The sequence below is a fragment of the Salvelinus namaycush genome, chromosome 29 (genome assembly GCF_016432855.1).
Source record: "Salvelinus namaycush isolate Seneca chromosome 29, SaNama_1.0, whole genome shotgun sequence".
In the NCBI taxonomy this organism is placed as follows: Eukaryota; Metazoa; Chordata; class Actinopteri; order Salmoniformes; family Salmonidae; genus Salvelinus; species Salvelinus namaycush.
In genome coordinates this window covers 5,124,677-5,135,927 of record NC_052335.1, presented here as the reverse complement: position 1 = coordinate 5,135,927, position 11,251 = coordinate 5,124,677, and the positions used below count along the sequence as shown (strand labels likewise).

The following is an 11,251-nucleotide window of genomic DNA, read 5'->3' as shown; positions in this document are numbered from 1 at the left end:
GTTCAAAGCCTGTGTAGCAGTGAATGAGAGGCGGTTTAACCAATAATATCTTACGTTTCTCTTGTTGGTTTTATTTCAACCATATTACATTGTTATAACAGAAACCTACACCCATAGCCTTAGCCGACAGTGTAAAGTGCTCATTTAGTCTGTCCTAATATAACAGGGATTTCACTTTGTATTGTCATCAACAGCTTATGGCAAAGTGACTAGTCTGCTAGTCAGAGCTGTGTGATGAAGTGAGTCATAGCAAATCATTACAACTCTGACCTCTAACCTCGGTTCCGTAAGAAAGGAAGGAGAGGAGGCGGAGTCAGGGGGGTGGAGGTTGTTTAATAGGGGTTCCAGAGGGAGGGTCTGATACTTGGCCCCTAAAGCCAGCCCCTGGGGGGTGAGAAACACTGGCTGACTCAGAGTACCAGAACCAAGTGCAGTTGGATCAGGGAGCAAAGGGGGGGTGACATTCAGGAGCACGCCCCATGTGTCCCCCACCCTGGGAGCAGTATTTCCACCCAACCCAATGAAAGGTTTATAGACTGCAGCTATAAAGGCAAGCCACTAAATCTAACACTGTTTTAACACAGGCGTTTTCTTCCAACCCCCTCCCCCTCTCTCCTCCTATCCCTCTCTTCTGACCTAACAGTGTGGGCAGCGAGGGGGAGGGTAACGTTTTACTGTTGAATGTTCAGTTGATTTTCATCAAATGCTCATTAACTGTGCCAGCGAAGTGACTTCCTTCTGAAGTCCATTAAAATGGTGCGCTGAGAGGGAGGCGGGGGGGAGGGGGGCAGAGAGGCAGGTAAGCAGGCAGAAAGGCAGGGAGGCAGGCAGGCAGGCGGGTGGTGCTACTGGCAGGGCTATAGGAGACCATGTGCTGAGCTGAGTTCTGTGGTTGGGGTCTACATTACAGAAATGGAAACCAGATGGGAAATCTGGGGGGAACGGATGCAAGGTAAAATAAAATAACACGTGTAGGCCAGGGGATTGAAACTGATGTGTGGACAGGGACTGCTCTGGCAAGAAATGACTGCCTGTTGCGTCACCCAGGTGGGTGTTGGGTAAGAGTAGGTATTAGGTCATCTTTCTATCTGTTGCACAACAAGTCAATAAACACAATGGCAAAATATCTGAAAAAGTCATTATCTTAGGGACTTAGGGATAAGACATTTCACCATTTCTACTGTCAACGGTTTGGAAATGTAACTTCTGTACTATTAAACGATAGATGAGTGCGTGAGTTGAAAGCATATATTGGTTCAAATGTACAGTTTCTTCCCCGAAGAAAAAGTAAAAAGTCTTGGTATAGCTGATTGAAAACACAGCCATGTTGGGTTGCTCTCTGCGAACGAGTGCATGCATGTGTCTGAGTTTGAAACCAACATTCCACGGTTCCAATGTGCGCTCGTATAAAACAAATTATATTTAGAGATTCTTGAGATGGCTTGTGTTCCGTTCCAGACCCTGTCCAATGCAAACACAGCAGAAAAAAAAGCCCGTGAAACTCCACAACCATTTTTCTCTCGCTTTCTCTCTCGGCCACTCCCTTTCTCTCACTCTCTCATCATCTACCCCAGCAGTGTGGCTACAGTATGTATTTCCGCTGTCTCTTGTCAAACTATTCCAAGTCACTCCGTTTAGGGCTTAGGGACTGCACTACTTCTCCGAGAACAATACAAGTATTAAGATATTCATTCTAACCTTCACGCACGCCCGTGCTGTCTTGGACATGCGATATGTTTGGTTTTTGCCGTCGCATCCTGCCATTATCTGTCCCTATGAATAAAATATGAGCAATAATCCCCCGTTGTTTGTGTCATTCATTTCTCCAGCAGAACTATTCCAGTGAGGGTTTTCCCGGTGGTGCCAAAAAACACAACAGAAGAAGAATATGAGTCAGAGATGACAAAGGAAGGTAGCCAAAAAAACACGTAGGGGAAGAATGTGTCTGAACATGTGCAATATGTAGCAGGTACACCGGTGTGTGCGCGTTTGTTTATCTTTATTAATTAAAGCAGCTGTAGACCTCATGTCTCGCTGAGGGCCCGTTGGCGTATCCGTCTCCTAACTCGCGGGCTGTCGCGTCTCAAATCACACAGTAAACAAACTCACAGACACTCTTCAAATCCCTCGCACACCGACGGACAACTCAGGTTGTTTGTTTTCTCTCTCTACTTCTCCGCCCGCTTTCTCTCTCTCTCTCTCTTTCTCTTTTAAATTAACTATTCCCAGGAGTTAACTTTTACCTCAGCCTTCATTCCCAGGGATCTGTACAACGCCATGTAGCGGAGGAAAACATCTCGCTGTGTTTTCCTAGTCCTCCCCAGAGACCTTATAACATCTGTATAGATGTAACTACCCTGGACCCTGTTGTGATTCTATACCCCATTGCAGGCCATTACACCACACTTACACTGACCCTTTCAAAACACACCGCCAGGCTCCAGCTATGTTTATCGGAGTAGCTGTAAATGCTCCATCTAGGCATTCCGTGTTAGAGTTAGCTTTTAACCGAGTCTTGTTTGTTTTTTTGCTGCTAATTTATGTGGGAGAAGTTTGTAGCTCTGTTACTTTTTTGACCCCTTGACATCCTTAGTGTGATTTTAATGTTTTTAAACACACGTTGTGATGTCAGCTGGACAAGTTGTGGACAATTGGAACAACCAACGTGTTTTCTCACGATAAATACACATGATTTATTTACAAATAAAGTGGTTACAATAGAAATAAATACAAAATAAAAATCTGAGCATTATACTTCATGTGGTATTGCACCCAATTCGAAATGTACATCAGATATACATTTTCAAAACCAGTAAAGGATTATTCCTCCGAGTAAAATATTTATTTTTCCCAACTTTAACTAGACATAAATATATTCATATATAGTTCTTTTTTTCTTCTTCTCCCAAAATATCTCTGCTTGTGTCTTTTCTTTCATATAAATAAAACATTTTCATTGAGAAACCGGGTGTCCATATAACCTCACACTCTATGTCTTTCTCAGTCTCCATCCCTTTATCCCATCCCTCTCTCTTTCTCTCTCTCTCTCTGTATGTCTCAACGGCAGCCACATCCCTCCACCACCATATCCTGGTAGTTTTTGAGGATGACCTTCTCATACTCATCCAGATAGAGCAGAGATATGGGGCTGAGCTCTGTGGGCACGCAGCACGCCCGGGGGATGTTGGAGTTCACAGAGTTGACCAGAGTCTGAACGATGGCGTGGTTGGTAGAGTTGAGGTGGTCGGCCAATGGGAAGGGACATACCCCGTGGCAGTAGAAGGCATGGTAGCCAGGGGGCGCCACTATCCACTCGTTCCAGCCCACTTCGCTGAAGTCCACGTCGAGTTCGTGTCTGTGGCAGTTGGCCTTGTGTTGATGCTTCCTCCTCTGTTTCCTGTGGCCTGCTGCCTGTCTCTTGTCCCTGTGCAGCACCGCGTTCCCCCGCCCGTCATGACTGTAGGTCACCAGCAGGGGTCGAGCCTGGGGCCATGAGTCCTGGTCCTCGTGGAGGGAGCGGCTCACCCTGACGTGCCTGCTCTGTCTCTGGGCCTCCTCGCCCCCCTGGGTGTCTGGGTGGAACACCTCCACCATGAATCCGTGGTTGTGGCTCCTCCCGGAGGACCACTGGGACACGGCGGGGCTGACGTCGAAGCTTTCCCAGCGGCTCAGAGAATCCTGCACCAGCCGAGTGTCCAGGAGGCGCGTCAGGGGTTCCCCACGGGGAGATGCAGGGGCTCCAAACACCTCGTACACGTTGATGCGATGGATGCCACCAACACTGGTACTGGTATTGGTACTGGAGCGGTTACTGCTGTTGTGACTGGTGTTACTGGTGGGAGCTGCTGTGGCCCCCAGGACCTGGTCCCTGTAGACCCGGAGCTCTGCAGAGGTGATGAGCTCTTCTCCAGGGATGGAGGTGAGATTGAAGAAGAACTGCTGGGTGGTCCTGCCCTTCAGACTTGCCAGAGCCTCCATGGATTCTACAATTGAGACGGAGAAGGAGAGAGTAAGGGTCAGTGGATGATGTTGACATAGAAATTCATGGCTAAGCTCAGGACTTTTTGTTTTAACTATAAAGGTTGTAGAATCACTCCATGACTGACCAGGATTTACTGTCTTAACAAACGGCTTTTCTTTCCATAGCTCACTAAAACACACACACACACACACACACACACACACACACACACACACACACACACACACACACACACACACACAAGAAAACGACTGGCTGTGTGTGGGTGTAGATCATTGTCGTCATACACACGGCGTCATACACACACACACTCACTAACTCCAAGAGCATGAGTCAATGTAAAGGGAACAGGTTACAATTATAACCATCCAGCTGCAACGTTGCCAGGTTCATACATTTCACCAGAGTAAATGTCATGACATCAAAGCAGTGGCGTTCCAATGTATTGATAAGATCTAGCAGGGAACAGTGATAGCCTCTAACCACTATACATGCAAGGCCACTGAATACCATAGAGAATGTTCTGCCCTTTAGGATGTGTTTGCTACATGATGGAGTCCTGTTATTATTGGATGTGTGGATAAAGCCATTGTCGTCCATCATGGAATCATCAAAGCTAGATTATTATGACATAATGAAAGGCCATTGGGAAGTATATCTAATTGATCTTAGGGTGCGTTCATAAATTTAACCTGGAGTGCCAGAGAGAGCTCAGAGTGCGCTCTGGGCGTTCGTAAATTCAGAGTGTTTTGCTCTCGGAGCGTTCAGAGCGCCCACTGGACACTCTGGCCGAGGAGTAGGGTTGATCCGAGCGTTCTGACTTCACAACGGCAGTCCCGCACCCAAGCTAACTGGCTAACGTTGGCCAGCTTGCTAGCTACTTCCAGACACATAATGAGAGAACACCCAACTCTGACCATTTTACTCGCCCTAGCAGAGCTGGTTAGGCTGTTTTCATGTTATCCAGAGCGTTGGTGACTGTAACTGTGCTGCTGGGAACAATTAAATTACGTTTTTCCCCCGACGTTTACTGACACCGGCCATATTCAACGGGTGTTGAGCGTTCATAAATTCGTCAGTTATTCTGCGCTCTGGCACACTCAGACGAGAGTGCGCTGAAATCGGAGTAGATAGCCAGAGTGAATTTACAAACGCACCCATCATTTTTTTCACACCTTTTTTGTCGCAATCTATAGCTAAACTTGTTATTACTCTGTGCATATTTGGCTTGATTGATAATTCATTATTACATTAGTGATGTCAGATACATGACAATGTCAACACTCTTATTTTTTTTGATTGTAGTCCAACTTTGAACATTTACCTTTATGTGTTTTACAGATGGTACAAAGACAAGATTGTTAGCTGTTTGGAGTGGTAAAATAAACACCAACTTTGAACTCAGGGCTTTTTCAAAGGAGGCATTTAGGAAATTCCACCCTCTCATCCTAAATCTCCCTCCAGGAGCACAAAGACCTCAATTAGGCCTATCACTCCTTATTGATGTGGGAAACCCCCTTCTGTCTACTTCTCTCTTCAAATCCCTAACTCCTTCTCCTCTTTTGGCCCAACCACTCCAAAATGCCTCGTTCCCCTCTTTCTCCTCAGCCCCAAATCCCCCCTCTCTCTCGTTAGCCCCAAATCTCTCTTTTTATTCTGCTCCCTCCTCTCTCTCTCTTTCTATCTTTCTCTCTCTCCAGATCCCTGCTGCGTGAGTGAAGGAGGTGCTACGCTGCGTGTGAACAACATGTCAGGGCTTGTCTAAGAGTTGTGAACCACAGATATGAGTGTATCAACATTCCTAATTTGTTTTCTCCCTGTGAGCCAAAAACAAAAGATAACGGCTAATGTTAGGCCATTCATCTCTGCCTGTCTCTGGCAGCCGGTGCCTGTGTTAGGCCTGGAAATATTATTTTTGGCAAAGAAAATAGTTATTTTTGAAAACCCGATATCACAAAAATGAATAATCCCTCTGAAATGAATATCAAGGAAGAGATGTGATGCATCGATAGGGCTTCAGGATTTGACGTTATGTTTTACATGTGTAGCTACATGTCTATTACATGTATAGAGCCTCCACTCTTCCCACTTCTACCATGGGAACAATTGAAATATCCGGAACCATGCTACGCTGGAGCACAGGATAAAAAGACAGGAGGAGGCAAGGGGGATGAACAACTAAACATAAAAGTATTCCAAGGTGCGGAGTGCGGAGTCGAGCGGCAGTTTACAGTAGTGGAGTGAGTGGTCTCAGTCCCAGTCACCATGCCAGCCAGCCAGTGTGGTGTTTTAGTGTGTCTGTGGTGTTTGTAGTGTGTCTGTGATGTCCGTATTGTGTCAGTGGTGTTCGTAGGGTGTCAGTGGTGTTTCTAGGGTGTCCGTGCTGTGTGTGGTGTGTCCGTGCTGTGTGTGGTGTGTCAGTGGTGTTTGTAGTGTGTCAGTGGCGTTTGTAGTGTGTCAATGGTGTTTGTAGTTTGTCGGTGTGTCCACTGGGTGTCATCCCTGCCAGGCCTCAGGAGAGGAGAACACCCAATCAACCACCCATCCTGACTCAACCACTCCAACGAGTCATTCACTTTGTGGAAACTTCCCATGCAGTCAAACACTCAGGAGTCTGTGTAAAAGGCCATCCACGAATGCATTGGGCATGTACTGTACACTACCGGAGCTAGCGCAAACTAAATTATAGGCCATATCCATTCTCAAGACAGATTTTTTTTATTTTAAATTCATTTAACCTTGGTTTAACTAGGCAAGAACAAATTCTTATTTACAATGACGGCCTACCCCGGCCAAACCCGGACGACGCTGGGCCAATTGTGTGCCGCCCTATGGCACTCCCAATCACGGCCGGTTGCGATACAGCCCAGGATCGAACCAGGGTCTGTAGTGACGCCTCTAGCACTGAGATGCAGTGCCTTAGACCACTACGCCACTCGGGAGCCCCAAATAGACAGTACAGATGCATGAGGGGCGATGGTTTTCAAGATGCAGTGCCTTAGACCACTACGCCACTCGGGAGCCCGAAATAGACAGTACAGATGCATGAGGGGCGATGGTTTTCAAGCAATGAGAGGTTATGGTTGACATGTTTCTTTCTTGTTTTGGTCTGTTTTGTTGCAGCACTGTAAATGAAATGCCCAGACTAGAGGGTTAGACATACTCTGAACACATGCACACATCTCTACCCACTGTTACTATATTTTTGCATTTAGACCAATTGGCCCTTACTGAAACAATCATCTAGTTGGCATGCGTTTCTGAGCTATATAAATGTATGGTTTCAATGTGAAATCTCGCAGTCAGCGACGCATATGTAGCTATATAATAAGTATGTAATTATGGGGTTCTATTATTAGAACGTGCATAATTACGCACGAAGAGCGATTGGAAAAGAATAACGTGCACCCCCAAAACCAGAATGACTAAGTGACTGACTTTTCAGTCCCGTCTAAAAATGAGACGGAGCTCAGTCTGCCGCAGTGGCCTCTATCATAGTGCGTGTGTAGACAGTGTAGTGTAATGTCATGTGTTATTGAAGTAGCAGCAGGGCGATGACTATCACCTGCGCACACGCACACGCACACCGCCCTTACTTTATCCCTCTGCTGCGTTGCGTGTCTGGAAAAACTGTTTTCAGGGCGCCCATGCAAACACCATAAATTATTAAGAAACAAATGACCCTTGTAATAGCGCCAACCCTTGATGTTGTGATGCCTGTTATAGCACAGTCAATGGAATGTTCCGGGTCACCGGTTGCATTAACTCATATTTGAGGGATGACTTTGCACTTCGACGTCACACATCAGCCACTTCTCTGTCGAACCCTGACAATGACTTTATCTCGTTCAATTGTTCAATTACACGTGTTATTTTAACATGATCTACTTATAACGGGGATGTGTCCCTGACGCGTGTCACTCTGTTAGGATATGAGTGGGCCTGTCATAAAACGTGTAATTGCTCTGAAAATCCTCCTCATACCCTGAGTCATGTTTAAATACAGGGTCGACATGTCTGAGGGAGCAGAGGTGCTCTACGTCGCCAGGTGTAATACGCCACTAATACGTACCTTCGTGGTGAAAGCTTCTAATCGTGTTGGCCTTGCTGGCGGCTCTCTCTGCGTGTCTCCCCATGCTCCGGGGCCGTTTTGTGCTGTGGTCTCCGTTCACCGAGTGCATACGGTACAGGTCCACCATGTACTGGGGCACCACAGCCTGCCTGCTCGGGTTCGGCCTCCGTTTAAGTCCGAACATATTGAGGAGCCGCAGCTCAAACTCGTTAAGAAAGTTCTCAGACTGCTCCGGGCTCTGCTTCCCGGACTCGCTGTACTTCCTCCGGCCGACCTCGGGGATAAGTCCCGCAGCACCTCCTAGCAACACCTGAGCCAGCAGCAGTAAGATGAGAGAACGAAACACGGCGACCATGGTCAGTCCCTGTGAGGAGAGGAGAGCAGCTTCTGTCAATACACAGGCGCCGCCGACGACACACAGCACACAGGCAGCTATCGACAGCGAGACATCGGCGGATCACTGTAAAATTACCCCAGATCAGCTGCGATAAACTGTGTCTTCTTCCATACAATAGGAATTATTATTAAAGGAAAATCAGGTTAAAAGTAATGACACGTCACTTTGAAGTAAAGAACAGAATGGTTGGGAATAACATCCCTGCGGACTATGCTAAGTGAAATGGGAGATTGATCTTTTAACATTATAGGGGCAAAACTAAACCACAAGAATATCAAGGTGAAGAAGGTATGAAAGAGAATTGTCTAGCAAAAAAAGGGGATGGTACGGGAAAGGAGAAAATCAAAGAAACTGGAAGAAGAACAGAGAGAAGATGACAGACAAAAAGTCTGCAATTACAGAAACGATAAGAGGACGTGTTTGGTGGAGGTGCATAAAAGAAATACAACATAGCCCTAAGAACACACAAAGTATGAAAGAATTTAATCATCAAAACGGTTCTAATAGAGACGGTCGTTGCAGCAGTCCGACAGCGCTACGAGAGTCATTTGGTGAGGCTTTTGACTGCTATGTAGAGTTACTTCAAGGAGTTTGCAGGTGTGAGATCTGACGTGCGTATACTGGCCAGGCGTACTCCACTGCGCAGACAAAGACATCAAAAACACCTCGGTCTAAATCAAAAATGTACATGACCTTAGAATACTACCAGTAGATATTCATTTTAGTGTGTATGTTTTGGAATTTGTGTGAACTTTGGGAAATCACGAGACGGAAAATAGATCCAGAATACTCAGTGGATGTAGTATGTAGCCTAGTCCATGAGCGTTGTGCCACTTTTCCCTAAATATTAAAGTTGTCATTGACTTCAATAATGAGTACCTGTAACATTTTTTTTTTACCTGATACGGAAGCGCTGTGTCCAGTCGTCCTTCCAGCTTTGGGCTCCAATAAATTCCACATTAATTCGTGTTTATTCCACGCTTTCCTTCTGTGGACGAAATACAGTCCGTGCACTGCTCCGATCGCCTCCTCTTTTGCACATATCTCCGCAGCTGGGAATCTGGAGACTTCTTGATCAATAGAATAAAAAAAAATGCCTAGGTTCTATCTAAGCGGACTTGTGTGGGCAGAACCCATCGAAGTAAAAATAAAGAAGCGCCATTAAACATCTTAAAATGCTAACTTTAGGATCAAGTTTAGCAGAGAGCGGGCGTGGAAGATTAAACTGTACTCTGTCCGTCGCTCCTTGTACTCTGTGTCTGTGGGTTGGGGAGCGTCACCTCTCTCCTGTGCGCCGCACACTGTAGCAGTCCAATTGATTGTTGCCTTTTCTTCCCCGGACGAGGCTTTTTGTCGTCCAGTGATGTCACCAACGCAGAGCTGTCATTCATGTCGATTCCAACCACCTCCTGTGCCTTTTCAACCAGTCACCAACAGTAGCCTGCTCAAACTCGCGCTATGGGCCTTTATATCTTTTGGCTTCAAATATGAGACTTTCTTTGACAATAGACTTGTATTCGTTTGTGTGATATAATATTGTTTATTTTGAAAGCATCAACATATGTAACTTTAAGTTTTCTTTTCTATTTTTGTCAAATACCCATTGTTCTGCATTGTTCTCGTGTTCTTTCTCGATTTATGCAGAGCCAGACAACATTTTTACAAGTATTTCATTGTGGATCATTAAAGACTTTAATAAAAAAAAATTGTAATAAGGAGTAACAGTTTCAAAACTATTAGAGCGATTGCGCCATGTGGATGGACTATATTAGCGCACAAATGCGTTATACACACACACACACACACACACACACACACACACACACACACACACACACACACACACACACACACACTAATATAATTGTATGTGTCAAAATTGGCCCAGTACTACCCAGGTGCAAATATTGTTTAAACTGCCCATATATGCCTACTGTACTCAATTATAAATACAGTGTGTGTCTTAGATCCCTGTGGGTGATTGATCAAGATGTGTTAATTCCTGGATTAAGCATGTTTTACTATTGGATAAAAATAAATGGACAATGAGCTGGCAAATGTGTTGTCTTTGGTAGATTAGGGAGATTAGGGTCTGTAGTGGCTGTCCTATCCTACCCTCTCAGCTCTGACCTCTGAACTTCACCCCTAACTGGTATCCCTCCTGTCCTATCCTTTGTCCTGGGAAAAGGGACAAGACAAATATTGACAAAGTCCATAGTCTTCTCCAGGCTGGACCGAGTCAGTTTGAAAAGATGAACTGATTGCCTGGGAAAACAAACTGTAGCTGTGTTTGAATCCAGACCAGTCAAGCCCAGGTTGAACATCGAAACACTGTGTTTCTTGATTCTTTAAAACAAGTTTTCACTACTTCATTTCTGAGTAGTTGTTTCTCCCATCACGTGTTCGAAGATGCTCCTCCATTTCTCAGAGAGTGAATATTGTCAGTTACCAGCCCCCAGCAGCATAGTACAGCTAGGGGGAAGAGAAGCTGGGGTCCTTTGTTGATAGGTGTTGTTGGCTATATACAAGCCTATAGGCTTTACTCAACAGCTCTGATGTTAGAGACATCTCCATGTGAAAAACCCCTCATTGATTACAGCTAGCTATTTCCATTTCGTTAATGATGGTAGGGCAGAAGGTTGTGTTGTGACCAAAGCAACGGGCCTGTTTTGTTTGCTGATATGGCAAAAGGTTAAACCCAATTGAGATCAGAAGATATCTTTGTCTGCTTCGAGGACAATAACATTTTATAAGGGATAATCCGCCTGGATCATCTACAGTTGAAGTCGGAAGTTTACGT

At 45.5% G+C, this 11,251-nt stretch overlaps 1 protein-coding gene across 1 annotated transcript; it reads right to left on the bottom strand.

The window, feature by feature from the left end:
• Nucleotides 1–2,668: 2,668 nt before the first annotated feature.
• Nucleotides 2,669–9,762, bottom strand: LOC120024472 (bone morphogenetic protein 2-like). Its single transcript, XM_038968721.1, has 3 exons — nt 9,351–9,762; nt 8,055–8,418; nt 2,669–3,983 (listed from the first exon to the last, which is right to left on the bottom strand). The coding sequence occupies exons 2-3, from the start codon at nt 8,407–8,409 to the stop codon at nt 3,058–3,060; spliced, it is 1,281 nt and encodes a 426-aa protein (XP_038824649.1). The 5' UTR covers nt 8,410–8,418; nt 9,351–9,762; the 3' UTR covers nt 2,669–3,057.
• Nucleotides 9,763–11,251: the final 1,489 nt, after the last annotated feature.

What these genes read in the sequence shown, in the direction of transcription:
- LOC120024472 (XM_038968721.1), bottom strand. Translation starts at nt 8,409, where the DNA reads ATGGTCGCCGTGTTTCGTTCTCTCATCTTACTGCTGCTGGCTCAGGTG. An exon ending in TAGAAGCTTTCACCACGAAG is followed by an intron (nt 3,984 to 8,054) that starts GTACGTATTAGT and finishes TCTCAATTGTAG; the next exon opens with AATCCATGGAGGCTCTGGCA.